General features: G+C 33.4%; 1 protein-coding gene across 2 annotated transcripts in view; it reads right to left on the bottom strand.

The window, feature by feature from the left end:
- Positions 1–15391, bottom strand: part of LOC124103005 (transcription factor RFX3) — an 84318-nt gene that overhangs the window by 22493 nt on the left and 46434 nt on the right. For both annotated transcript variants that reach the window (XM_058584035.1, XM_046459468.2), the window contains exon 11: positions 6936–7089. In XM_058584035.1, coding sequence (XP_058440018.1) covers positions 6936–7089 — 154 coding nt within the window. The remainder of the gene's footprint in view (positions 1–6935; positions 7090–15391) is intronic.

A 15391-nucleotide genomic window follows, 5' to 3' on the forward strand; every position in this document is an offset into this window, starting at 1 on the left:
AAACTGGTAGTCTGTTCTTAACACTATTCTTTTATACTTCCATCCTTGAATGAATATTTATTTTGTTTTAGTACTTATTGTGGGATTGTGTTTAAGCCAGATCAAAATTCTCTTCATTCCCTGAAGAGGACTACAGACGAGCATCTCAGAGCCAGCAGGGAAGGAAAGCAAGGACAGGGAGCTAATGAGTAGGAATCCCACAGGTTGTAGCCCTGGGCTGCTGAGTCAATAGATTCTTTCTTCAAATGCAAGGAGAGAAATGAACAGGATGACAAATCAGGAGAAAAGGGAGGAATGGGACAAAGTTTCTGCAGATCAATTCTCAGGGAATCAGAGGATGAAAATATACAAGAAGGAGCCGTTCCATTTCTCCAGAAGGGGGTCACTTTATAATTGATTTTCAAGTTGTCAGAAATTATGCTAATGTGTAGGAACAGATTTACAGCTAAAACCAAACTATAAATTCTAAAAAAAATAGTTTCAGTTTAGGTCTGGTCTGTGGGTGGGTATGAAGGAGTTGAAGGGTGTAATTTGTTGTTGTTTTCTGGCAGATTTGGCTTTCCAATTGCAATTTGCTTAAACTGATATTCCCTTTAGTTTGCATATTCTAAACATCTACTAACAAAAAGTAAGAGAGGAAGAGTGGCAGAACTATCAAGAGACAAAGTTAAGAAGCCCTGGAACAAAATAATAAAAGCTTATTTGCTAAGCACCTGGCTTATCATTGTGGAAGAAAATGAGTCTATGAACATGTATGTGTGTTTGGGGAGTACAGTACAGATAAAATAACTTAATGAAACAAATAGTCCCTATTCTGAAGGAAATTTATATGGTAAAAATTTTAAATGTGAATTAAGCCCATCTGACTATTTGGAGACATGAAATATGAGACAGTCCTACTTTCTAAAGTTTTTTTTTTTTTTTTTTGGTGGTAGTGGGGATAGAACTCAAGGTTGCTTTTCCCATTGACTTACATCCCCAGCCCTTTTTATTTTATTTTATTTTATTTTGAGACAAGGTTTTACTAAGTTGCTGACAGTCTTGCTAAGTTTTTGAGGCTGGTCTTGAACTTGTGATCTTTCTGCCTCAGCCTCCCAAATCACTGGAATTACAGGCATGTGCCTCTGTGTCTGCATGACTTGTTAATTTTGATTTGGGGCAATTTTCAACCTCTGTTTTCATCACAGGTTAAAAGGATACTAACTCATCTTTTGCAAGGTTTTCATAAATATTAAGTAAAGATGTAAAACAGCATAGTGACTGCCACATGTCTGACCTCAATTAAAAAAAATAATATTAAGCTTTATCATAAACAACAATAATATAACACCTTTTCAACACATTTTCTTTCTTTCTTTCTCTCTTTCTTTCTTTCGGTGCTGGGGATCAAAATCAGGGCCTTGTGCGTGCAAGGCAAGCACTCTACCAACTGAGCTATATCCCTCTACACATTTTTTAAGCTGCTACTGTTCAAGACTTTTTTTTCTACAAAATATCTCAACTTATAATAGGGTTCATTCCTTTTAAAATACTCTTTATAACAAGTCTATTGTTCCATAAGCACATTTTCAGTGTATAACCTAGTTGCACTAGAATAATGCTCATTAAAATTTGTTTTTCTTGGGTTTTATTTTATGCATTCATGCTTATTTACTGTGGTTGTACTTCTACCAAAACTACTCATTCACTGAACTTTAATCCCAAAGTTCTGTAAATTATTATTGCTCTTTGCCAATTTTAGGTTTTGAAGACTTTATCCCCTTTTACTTTGAGTACATTAATTTGGATGAATCCATTTATCTTTAGATGGTAAATCTATATGGGTTCTTAATTTTTTCCCTAAAAATTTTACTGAAATATTCTTTCAATGTTGATATTTACAGTTGAATAATTGAAGCACCTTTTTGTTTTTCTTCCTATTTCAAAAGATTGGCATAGAGCAAGATGCGGTGGTGCACGCCTATAATCCCAGAAGCTCGGGAGGCTGAGACAGGAGGACTGCATGTTCAAAGCCAGCCTCAGCAATTTAGCAAGCCCCTAAGCAACTCGGTGAGAACCCGTCTCTTAAATAAAATTTTAAAAAAGGCAAGGGATGTGGCTCAGTGGTTAAGCACCCCTCAGTTCAATACCTAGTACCAAAAAAAAAAAAAAAAAAAAAAAAGATTGGTTATAGAGGTGGTTTAGATATAATATTTAATAAATATAATTATGATAAAAGGAACTTAAATCTATTAAATCTATTAAATATTAATTAAAATGTTTACCACAGAAAACTATCTTATGAAGCAATCAAAAGTTTATAGATTCAGTGACTATATTAGTGACCTATGTGTATTTTAAAGAAATTGAGCATATATGCCATAAACTTCCAAATAGAAAGATTCTAAACATCCATAAATTTCAAATGAGAGGACTTTTTTTGTTCAACTTTTCTTATTGTAGTTATACACAGAATGCTTATGATTTCAAATGTTTTTTTTTTCATTTAACAGGTATGTAAACAGATATCACTTGTTTATTTTATTTCTACTCTTAAAATTATACCATTGCCAGAAAACCTACTGATATACTTAAAATGTTTAAATAAAAATTTGAACAACTCATAATTCTAGCAGTAAATAAATTGTTTCCTATCATCTAGGCAAAGAAGGAAGGAAGGGAGGGAGAGTTGAGTTCTGGAATTGCATATGCCATAAACAACTTATTAGGAAGAATTAATAAAGTAGTAGATCGACATACAAAAACTTATGGGATGTGATCCTGTTGCAAGTTTGAGGGTCACTTGTTGAAATGAAGTGATAGTGTTACAGTGAATGTAAAAATAATATTTTTAGGCTTCCATATTTTGTTTAACATGGTTGCTCTCTTGTTCTTGCTCAAATAGCATAATGTTAGATTTAAAATTCATTTATTAAGTTCATATTAAAAGAAAAGATACTTTAATTGTTCTTAAATTACTTTAAAAGGAAAACCTTTTTTTTTCTTTCTGTGAGCATATGTAGCTCTCTGACACTTCTCAGAGCATCAATAAAGACAAAACAAAAGCCCAGCTAAGTCTGTGACTATTTTATAGGTTTACCCTTTTGACTTCTGAACTGTTTTTGTTCCAATTCTATCCCAGCCTGGAGCAAGTAATAAACATGGTAAATTAACAGCATACACTCTGGTGCCAGACTGCTTGGTTTCAGGACCTGATTTTACAGGTTCTGTGTTCTTTGTGGTCTCAGATATGACTTATGTGTGCTTCCCTGTGCCTTCGTGGTCTCAACCCCTTATGTGATTTTGGGTCAGTTATAAAATGGCTCTGTGTCTCATTTCATTATAGTAAAATAAGTATAACAGTATCTATTCAACAGGGTTTTTTTTTTTTGGGGGGGGGGCGGTGGTATTAATACCAGGGTTTGAACTCAGGGGCACTTTACCACTGAGCCACATCCCCAGCCCTATTTTGTATTTTATTTAGAGATAAGACATTTCAGTTACTATTTAGCAATTATTTAAAAGATTCCCCCCAACACAAAATGTTAGTGGTTAGAAGCATGGGCTTAAAAATTAGATTATGTGTTTGAAAAAAACTGAGTTGCGTAGCACCTCGCGGTTGCTAAGGCTAGCTTTGAACTCTTGATTCTCCTGTCTTAGCTCCCTGAGCAGCTGGGATTATAGGCATGTGCCACTGAGCCTGGCTCAACAGGGTTTTAAGTTATTAAATTAATGTATATATTTGGAATGGTGCTTGGTACACTATGATTACATGGGAGATATCCTAATCCAATTCTTCCTCTTCACTTTTGAATTTGACAATGTCAAATTCAATGATTTTCCATGATAATTTCCCAGTATAGCTGTGTTCCCTCCCATTTCACATATGACTTATGTGTACTTCCCTGTGCCTTTGTGGTCTTAACCTCTTGCTTCCAGATTCTCTCTAGCTTCACTAGTTATTTCTTTTTGGCCTTTATCACTTCAAACATCATTTCCTTGGGAAAGTCTTCCCAAGGAAGACCTTCCCTGGTCCTCCCAAGCTAGAATAATTGTCCCTTTCTTTAATATAGGACCATCTAATATAATTTGGGGGAATTAGGCCCCTCTGAGAAACTGTTATTTAGACACAAAGTAGGAGTTATATTGGCCATGGAGGTGAAGAAAGGGTTCTAGGTAGGAGGAACCATTCACATAGTTGTCCATGACAAAATGAGCTTGGTGAATGAGAACAGGGAAGATGCTACTGTGATTGCAAGAGAAGGAGTAGGAAGTAGGAGGTTGAGGCTAATCAGAGAGGCAGAGCCAGATCACGCAAGACCTAGTGTATCAAGGGAAGAATTTTCTTCATTAACAAAAGGAAAACTCACTAAGGAGTTTTAAGTGGGGGATAACATGATCAGTTTTGCATTTTTGACAGATGATAATGATTGCACTGCAAAAGATTTGAGAATGAGAAGACCTAGTAATTGGTTGTAGACAAAGGTCCAGATAGAAGGACATGCAAAAGATGCTGTTTAGGACTCTAGCATGTCATTGTGTAAATCATGTGCCATTTACCGAGAAAGAACAATTAGAAAAAGTTTAATCTAACAAAGTGCATGTGTATAATAAGCTCAACAGTGACAATTATTACTATTGTTATGCTGGTTATGATTACTAATTATTAAAAATCTTTTGCTGCAATTCAGGGTAATGGTAAATTGTATGGATTTCAAAAGATTTGGGCCTGACCTATTGTTCTCACAGGGTATACAAGCACTTCTGGATTTGATGTTTGAAAAAAAAAGTCATCCTAAGGGGAAAATGTAGGATAGACTTGGTATAACATGTAAAGGGAACATGAGAAAACAGGTTCTTCTTTCTTGAAGTTCCTTCTCCTTTATCCCCCCAAACAAGAAATTTTTGATATAATAATATGACCATAGCCAACAGGTCTATGAAGTATCAGTGTTATATGGGAAGAACAAACCTAGAAAATTAGCCTTAATTTGACTGCTGGGCTGAATAATGGACGAACACAGACAGATCAAATACGTTTCTACAAACTGGGTATGGGCACAGTAAACAAATAATTCAGGAGATGTATCTAAATCTTTGATATTACAAAGGTACTATATGTCTTATTTTTTTCATTTAGATTTATTCATATATTTTTGCCTCATGTGACAAGGTCATATTCATTTATATTGTTTACATGTTGCAAAATAAGATGCCTATTAAAATGATTAGTTATTAGATTGATCATGCAGTCCCTTCTAATTATGGTGCAGTACTTCCTGTACAAGCATATAAGGAGTTTGCAAAGCTGTCACTGCTTTTTTACCTAGAGATGCAAGGAAAGCAGAGACCACGAATTAGGATTATGTGGATACATGGCGCTGAAGAGAATTCCTGTTGTCATATCCTGCTCATTCTGTTAAAGAAGCCCTGGAGCATATGAAGTGGATGGCCAATGTACTGAATATACTGAAATGTGGGTCCACTTCAGAAATCTTGAACCTTGAGTCAAGAAATCTGATAGTACTTAATCTACATGCCTATAGGGCATTTGACAACAAGACATCTACACAAAAACTAAAGAAAGAAGCAAGAAGGGAGAGTGAAATCTAAGAAAAGTTCACACTTTTTGGTGACATGAAGTTCTGTCTAATATTTAAAGCTGTAGTGATTCTTGCTTAAATTCACACATATCCATTTGGCATCATGTAAGCACAATCACCACTGGAGAACATTATATAAAGACATATACATTAGTACACTATGAGGAATTATAGAGAAAAGGAAATGATGAGTATTTTAACTGACATTATGAACATGTTTGGCATGTATTTTATTTATACTAGAATACTTATGATGTTCTTGAAGTACTTTGATAATTTTATTTATGCTTTTATTTTATTAAATTAAGAAAAACATCTAATAATATTTACCTTCAATATTTCTTACTTAAATAAGCACATATAAATAGCTTAAAAATGAAAATGATTTCATTACTGCTTTGGGTAATTTCTGTCTGGCCTGGTATAATTCATCACAATATAAAGAACCTTTTTCAATGTGATAAAATGAGCCAGCACTGAATCATTTGAGCATTTGCACATATCCCTCATTAGTTATATTAGCTTCAGAATTTTGCTTTTTGATATTTGTCAAAGATAAGACATTTCAGTTACTATTTAGCAATTATTTAAAAGATTCCCCCCAACACACAATGTTAGTGGTTAGAAGCATGGACTTGAAAATTAGATTACGTGTTTGAAAAAAAAGTCTCTACCATATTTTAGCTATGTTACCATTTAATCTCTCTATTTGAGGTTTCTGCATAAACCTCAGAAGCTGATCTGTAGAAGAGGATAAAGAAGAACCCATCTCAAAAAATTGTTGTAATTATTAATGTTTTATTATGTGTGAAGAACTTAGAACTATGCCTGGTACATAGTGTCTAAAAAATGCTAGCTATTATAAGTGTCACCATAATCATCATCACCACCATCATCCTTCCAAAACAGAATTATTCATTTTCTTCTTGAAGAATAGGTAAAATAAAGAGTCTATAAAATATTTAATCTTTCCTTTATATTCCCAGCCCTAGCTTTATCAGAAGCATTAATCTTTCTTATTTCCACTCAGTAGATTTTTTTTTTTTTTAAGTCCAGTGGGTCTCAAGCTTTTGCATTGACTCTTACATAAAGTAGCAAAACATTCTATGACCTTTAACATGATATAATCTACAATTTTAGAATCCTTGGATTAAAAACAAACATGAACAGGGATATTTAAGGATACCTTGCAATAATTACATAGCCCCTCTAGGGTCTGAGACTCACTTGGTTATGAAACATTGCTTTAATCAATAATTATCACACTTACATTTAAATGTAACTCAGATTGTTAAAAAAAAAAAAAAAAAAAAAAAACAACCCAGTGGGTCATAGTTCTTTTATCCTCCTTACCTCGCCCATGACTGCTATGGGTGTCTCTCCTGTTGCCTGAGCAACACGATGCTCTACTAAGTAGAACATGTACTCATCGTAGAGTAGACGGATCAGGTGGAAGGAGCCAAAGCTAGCAGCACTGCGCAAGGTTAAATCCCGAATAACCATTGAGCTGTGCCAAGAGAAAAGACATATATGCAGCCAATGTTAGTGATGAGGGTTAGAGTTCAACTTATTTTTTCCTCTTAACAGAAGTTAAGTTGGGAGCCTATGTAGTTGGTACAGCAAGAAACTTGCCAGGAAATAAATTCATTATTGAAAGCATTTGGCTCAACTCATTTAAAATAGAATGGCAAACAGGTAACTCTCCCAAAGGTCTGATCCTTATTAGAGTAGACAGATTTTCAGTGGGGAAAACCATTTTACCATTATAGGTCTGTCTGCCTGTTCCATTAAACTCAAGAATGGATCAGAATTGAACAAAAACTTTTTTGAAAAGCTGTTAACTCATCATCAACATAAGAAAAAGCAACTCAAAGTAAAAACCTTATTGATTATGTAGTAATCAATCTAAATGGTAATGATCTTCAGGATATAATTTTAGAAAAATACGTATTTGTGCCAGACAAAGGGTACAAAAACAAATAAGCAAGTTCCCAGGTGTAACCATACAAAATGTAGCTAAGTATGTATAGGGATTCCAGCAAGTGTTGTTAAGAAGGCAAAATCATTTAATGATTCCAGTTTATTACTGATTTTCATTTAAGGTGTTTTTCTAGTAGAATTGGGAGTTACAAAATACTTAACTTTGAAAAATGTGAACATTTAATTTATATTAATACCCAAGTATGAACAGTATTAATAAAATACTACTAATAAGCTATTCAAAATAGAAATGAGCCCAAAACAAAATCCTGGCCTCCTGAATGATGTACTAATCATTATGATTGTTCATGTACTTTAAACTTCTTTAATATTTGTAACTTAGACCCAGAATGATGTATATATATTTATGCAGGTATAGTTTTCATCACTTTAATTCAGTGGTCTTTAAGATTTTTGACCTATAAATACTAAAAGAGCCACCTTAGCCTCAGTAGGAAGAGACAGAATCTCACAAATGTAAGCCTGATATTTCAGGCCTTGTTTTCCAATGAAGAATTATAAAATGCAGGAAAAGTGAAAATCGTAAGACTATAGTTCAGTTTTCTGCTTCATTTTTAACCTCTTTAAAACAGAGGCTATTAATACCTCAAATTCTATAGATTTAATTTGACAAATGACAGATCATTATTGTACATCTAAAACTCAGAAGCCCTGGATTCTGATTCTTGTTTTTCATTGACTGCTGACCTCCAGTAAATAATTTCCCTGACACTGTCTTTTCCTCTTGGGAGAAAAATGAAAGAAATGCTTTTAGTTTTGTCTAACTCATATGGTTATTTCAAGATAAAATGACCTAAAGAATGTGGAATCAACTTATGAATGAATAGAACATGACTCAAATGTTTAAGTGATTGTAGTTATAATATATAGAATAGGAGGAGCTGAGCTTATTCTCATTTGTTTATGGCAGTAAGAATAGGGATTGCTATATGCCGATGACAGGGGACCTCTCATTTCTGTGGATCTACGTACAAAATAAAATAGAAACCACTCATTTAGAGTTAGATTCAGGTTGCTACTATGTGATCTTGGTTGTGATTATGTAAACTTTTTTTAAGGCTCAAAAGTTAAATAGTTATCTTTTATCTGTAGTTTTGATCTCCTAGCTTCATTACATGTGGTCAACTATAGTCTGAAAATATTAAATGAAAATTCCAGAAATTGTGGAAGCTTCTGAGTTGTGTGATGAAATCTCCTGACATCCTGTGCTCCTTGTTGCCCAGGATGTGACTCATCCTGTTCAGTGTATCCACACTGTGTATGCATCTGCCTGTTAGTTACTTAGTACCTGTCTTGGTTATCAGATCTATGACAGTATTACAAAACTTGCATGCAAGTAACACTTATCTTTCTTAAGAATAGTCCCAATGAGCTGGTCATTTAGATATATGAAAGAACAACGGTAAAGTGATTTATTTAAGTGAAAAGATGAAGGTTTTTGACTTAAGGAAGCAAAAATTGTATACTGAGACTGCTAAGATCTATAGTAAGAAGAAATCATCTGTGAAATTGAAAAGAAAGAAGAAATTTGTGCTAGATTTGTTGTCATGTCTCAAACTGCAAAGGTTAGAGACAAAACCTGGTAAGTAGACAAGGCATTACATTTTATGGCTCAGTACTATATGTGCTTTCAAGCAGCCAGTGGGGATATTGGAATGCATCCCTCATGAATAAGGTAGGAATACTGTACATGGTTACTACATTGTTACATAGATTAGAGTTAATAATATATTCATTATCATAAATAGTAGTTCCAGTACATGATTCCTTACAGTCAAATACTTAAACAGATTCCTTAAGTTTAGAACTCTACTTTAAGGGTAGATAACTTTAAAAAGAATATCTTCATTTATGTACCAAAGAAATAATTCTATTCTTGTCTTTCCTAAAATTCAGTAATATATCACAAATATGTAAAAATAATTTACATGAACATAATGACTATTTTAAATGAAAGATCTTTCCCTTTGGAAAAAAAATTAAAGCAAAGAATCCTCTACATAAAAAACACAGGAAAAAATAACACAAGAGTAACAATGAAATGTTACATTACATTTTGTCCTTTAACACCAACTTAAAGACAATAATTTTGAAAATGATGCAAGACCAAAACACTCACACTTAACTGCATCCATCTTGCTGAAGAAAAGTAAATATTTAAAATACAGCCCAGAGAAGACAAATCGCTAACAAACATACAAAAATAAGACTAATTTTATTTGAAATTATAGAAAATGAAAATTAAAGCAAGACACCACCCATTACCTATCATACTGAAGGAGATTACAAGACCCAGTGTTACAGAGAGTTTGAGAAAAGAACTCTACTATCTCCACAAGTATAAATCCACAAATCTTTTGTAGAGAGGAATTTGTCAAAATTTAAGATGTTAAATCCTTTCATTTAGTGAAATTAGTATCTAATTCTAGATATTTATGCAAATGAGTAAGGTTAGTTTTAGTTAAAGCAATAATTGTATTAGTGAGAAAAATTAAATATCCACTAGTAGGATGCTGATTAAACAAAGTATGGCTCATTATATCCAGAATTATATACAATAGTTAAAAAAATAAGGAAGACATAGTTGCTAACATGGGAATATCTATTATATGATATTAGGTTAAAGAATCAACATGTAAAAGCTGACTTACACAAAACACCTTTATATCATTTACAAAATCCTAACCCTAAGTAAATGAGAATATCTAATTATCTTAATACTTTATTAATAGTAAAATTACACACTTCATTGAATAGCATTAGTCATTTTAAAACATTTATCTTAAGATATATGTATAACTGTATACAAAGATAATCAGAAATTTTTAAAAATTCTATCAAAACACTAAAAACCATCAAAATGTTCAAGAAGAAGAAAATAAGGGAATGTTTAAATCATGTATGACACATATATTATGTGGCCATTAAAAATTACAGTGGCCCCTCCTTGCCTATAGTTTTACTTTTCTATGGTTACCCATAGTCAACCTCAATCTTAAAAATGCGAAAAGGCAAACTTAGGAAATAAATTAATCATAAGTTTAAATTGTGTGACATTCTGAGTAATACAATGAAATCTCATGCTGTCCTACCCAAGATGTGAGTGTTTAATGTATCCACACCACATATGTAACCCACCTGTTACTCACTCATAGCTGTATCATTCATTAGATCAAACTGTTGCAGCATCACAATGTTTGTGCTCAAGTAACCCTTATAATAAAGTAGCCTAACACCATGGTATGTCACAATAGTCCTGTTATTCCTCATTTTATCTCCTCATATAGGCATTGTATCATCTCACTTCATCATAAGAAGGGTAAATATAATAAGATTATGAGGGAGAGAATCCACACCCACTATACTCGCAAAACTTTCCTTACAGAATAGTGATTCTATTTTTATTAGTGTCATTAAACTCTAATTGTGTCTAATTGCAAGTCAAACTTTATCTTATGTAAGTATAAATGTGTAGGAAAAAGCAAAGTGTGTGTGTATATGTGTGTGTGTGTGTGTGTGTGTGTGTGTGTGTAGGGTTTGGTTTTGCCCTTGGTTTTAGCCATACACTAAAGGTCTTGGAAAATATCTCCTATAGAAGTATAGTATGTTTCTGGAGGTAATGACAAGAAATTCTCAATGCATAATGTTAAATGACATATATTCAAGGAAAAATACAGGTAATAATCTTTGGTAAGCAAGTGGATCTCAATTTTATTTAATAGCAAAGAAAATATTTTACCAGTGTTTTTTATTAGGGGGTGGGCATAGTAAAATTATGGGTAATTTAATTTAATCTTTGTATATATAGTTTTTTTAAATTTTCCAGATTATCTAATATGAAACATATTAATTTCATAATAAAAATATTTGTTTTACAGCTTACTACAGGGGCACAGCAACATCAATGTTTATAGCAGCACAATTCACAATAGCTAAATTGTAGAACCAACCCAGATGCCCTTTAGTCGATGAATGGATAGGGAAAATGTGGTATATATACACAATGGAATATTACGCAGCATTAAAAGAGAACAAATCATGGCATTTGCAGGTAAATGGATGGAAATGGAGAATATTATGCTAAATGAAATAAGCCAAAAAAGGACTATCCCCCCAAAACCAAATGCTGAATGTTTTCTCTAATATGAGGATGCTGACTCATAGTGGGGATGCGGGGTCAGCATGGGGGGATGGAGGACCTTTAGATAGGGCAAAAGGGAGGAAGGGGAGGGGAGGGAGCTTGAGAGTAGGAAATATGGTGGAATGAGATGGACATCATTACTCTAAATACATGTATGAGACACGAATGATGTAACTCTACTATGTGTACAACATGAAAAATCATGTTGTATATGTATAATATGAATTGAAATGCATTCTGCTGTCATATATAACAACTTAAAATAAATAACCTTAAAAATGTTTGTTTTAAAACATAACTTTCATTATATTACACAAAAATAATTATGACTCAATTGAAGTCCAGAAATTTGGGAGGGATAAATGTCACAAACATAAAATGAATTCTTTGTTTAAATATTTCTAAATTCAAATTTTAGGCCTTTATATTACTCTTAAAATATAATAATCCTGAAATAAGGTAAATGATTTAAGAAGAATGTTAACAATAATTCTCCAATATCATTACAGACTTGTAAAGTCAATTAATTTTTTCCAAGAGAATTTACATTTATTCATGCACTAAATATTATGTTCCCACTCTATGTCAGAGTCTTATTTTAAAACAAATGAGAAAAATAATTTTAGTTTCAACAATTTACTTTATAGTAGGAGTAAAATTCAATAAAAATACAAGTAGATAAAAATTTTTTCTGAGGAGATGAGTATCTGAGTGGAAATTGGTCTGAAGTGTCGGAACGAACCACAGGAACACATAGGTGAAGAGTTTCCTTGGCAGAAAGTTTCCCTGACCTCGAGGTAGAACTATGTTTGTTGTGTTTAAAGAAAGGCCAGAAGGCACATATGATTGGAGAACAGCAAGCAAAGAAAATAACACATAATTGGGTCTGGAGGTTACCAGTAGCTGGACCGTGTGGATCTTGTGACAAGGCCTTTGGATTTTGTTCTAAGTATTTTGGAAATTTTTGATCTGTTAAACCGTCACTTTATTTCAACAAAAAATGTACATCTAATACTCAATTCTGTTGGAAAAATTTTAAAACTTTGCTGATTTTCAATTATAATACCCAGGTTATTTTAGTATTTATTTTTTAGTTGTATATAATACCTTTATTTTGTTTATTTTTATGTGGTACAGAGGATCGAGCCTAGGGCCTCACATGTGCTAGGCGAGCACTCTACCGCTGAGCCACAACCCCAGCCCCCCAGTATTTAAAAAAAAATCACTAAAGGGCATGTCATGAAATTATTGTTATATGTCTAAAAAAGAATCAGTTGGATTGCATCATCAGTGCTAGGTGTACTTCATTCTCGCTGTGTTGGGCTTCTGCCCTAGTGCCAAATATTAAATGACAAGAATTAATAGTTTAATTGGAAAGGTATTATCCAATTCAGGTGTGTTGCAAAATTAACTCCATTAAGTGTCATGTTGCTAAGTTACCATGAATTCAACTTAAAAAAAACAGAGTTGTAAACATTAATTATTTTATAATAATTGAGAAATACCTTTGTGTATTTATCCTTATAAGTCAATGGTATAGAAATTGAAACATATACCCTACTATATGATACAATCCCCTTTCTGCATATTTGAGGATGCATCACATCCTTTCTAAGGAAAAAGGTGAGACTATCATAACCCTGACTCAATGTGAACTCTGAATTATAGAGTAAAATCAAAAAAGTATTTTTGGAAGATTTTTATATTGTCCATTTGTAAAGCAAACTAGGTTCCCTGTGTCCTTTTCCAAGACACAGCATGAAAGGTGCACTTCTTTTTTTTCTGCAGTGCTAGGTTTGGACTCAGGGCCTTGCACATGCCAGGCCAATGCCATAGTATTTTTGTTCTTTTAAAAAATGGAATATTTGGATGATCTTCAAAGTAACCCTGAGGAATGCTTTCTTCTATCACCCAAAAGACACACAAGCTGAGTAATGGCCCATATATGGTTTCCATTTCTGCCCAAGAAAGGCAGTGGCTCTTTTCCTATCTTCCAGAAAGTCAACATTAGCCTTTCAAAGCCAGGTAAGGCAAGAAGAGATTGCATTTGGAGCAGAGTGTATTTGCAGCAATAGATCAACTGCTGCTAGCATGATTCACTGCCAGTTCATTTCTATATTTTTGTGCATGTAAATATATATACAGAATTTTAGAAATTAGGAGGTTAAGTATCTGATTTCAGAACATAAAGGGTCTATGAATGTGACTGCCAAATTTACAATGGCATTTATAAATGTACAAATTCTTGGCATTTACAATGCCAAAAACATTTTTATAAATACTCTCATCCTGCTTCCCTGATAGTTTGTGAATGCAGTTTTCATTACTCAATATGTTTTTATGCCTCAGTAAACCACAGTTCAGTTATTAAAGAGTCTTAAGTTTTTAAGCTATTGACTTTGCCTACCAGCAGGAGGTATGCATCTGTCTGAATGTGCCTTTCCTCTGTGGCCCTGAACTATATGCCTTCAAGTCCTTTTGAAATGAAAATAATAACCATAATAGTGTCTAATAATAACAAGCCAATTATACCCAACTCAGGGAGGACACAAGGCTAGCAAGTAATGATCTACGGGGTTTGCATATCTACAGAGAACAAGAAATATTTTTTTCCTCCTTTCAAGATACCTGCAACAGATCTCTGTGGAAACCAAGGCTCCAGGGGTGTGTTTCTAAAATAATATCAGCTAAATATAGGGGGAGAAACCCATAGGAATGAGTAACAGCAAGCCTGACAGCAACAGCATAGAAAGCTAGGAGGAGGAGGAAGAGAATTGGGGGAGGAGGAGGAAGAAGAAGAAGGATGGAAAAACAAAAACAAAAAAACTACCTCCTTGCTTTTTCTAATGCAGAGGATGGTCTCTGCTTTGATCATTTACATTTTGGAAGAGCCAATCAGTGTTGCTGTTGTTACATCAATCATTCATGGAACACATATACCATTTATACTATTTTCTGGGGAAAAGACCTGAATAAAATATTGACCCTTGAGCAAATGGGGAAAATACCTGAAATATTCTCAAGAAGTGTTCCCAAATATGAATATTGAATTCTACCATGACCACTACTATTGCTGCATTTACTTTGAGCACACAATGACGATGCTTTCCAAGACTTCCCTGTATACTGAGGAAAAACTAACATTTCTTGTTAACCTAGAAGTGCCTTCACTAAAGCACACCAGTGGGTCACGGATTCTGGCAACATCTTGACATTATACTCTCAAACTATGTGAGCTAAAGAGATGAAGCAGAAGTATGGAATTATATACATTATATATTCCATTGCAGAAACAAAAAACCAAACAATAGCAAAACACTTTCAGACTTTCCTTCACTGCATTTTACCCTAGGCTACACACTAGAAGATAATTTTTAGGAATTAAGGATAAGCAAACTAGATATCCAGTGAATCTGTACCTTTACTTCAGTTTAAGAAGTAAGAATAAAGTTAGTTGAGAAAGAAAAGTCACTTAATGTAAAAAAGCAAGTAACAAAAATTAAAAGACCTCTGGGTTCCATTTTCATAAAGGTGGGTAAAACAAGGTACAAGTTCTAAAAAAGAGTCTGGATTTACTGGTTCACAACTGGTGTTAGTTACTAAATTGTTATTACTTATTTGTATGCTTTCCTTCCTTATCTCTAGCTTTGGACTCACCAATGATGCT

This window comes from Marmota monax, unplaced genomic scaffold, assembly GCF_021218885.2.
Source record: "Marmota monax isolate L192 unplaced genomic scaffold, Marmota_monax_Labrador192_F-V1.1 WCK01_AAM20220418_F8-fsc00059, whole genome shotgun sequence".
NCBI classification, from domain to species: Eukaryota; Metazoa; Chordata; class Mammalia; order Rodentia; family Sciuridae; genus Marmota; species Marmota monax.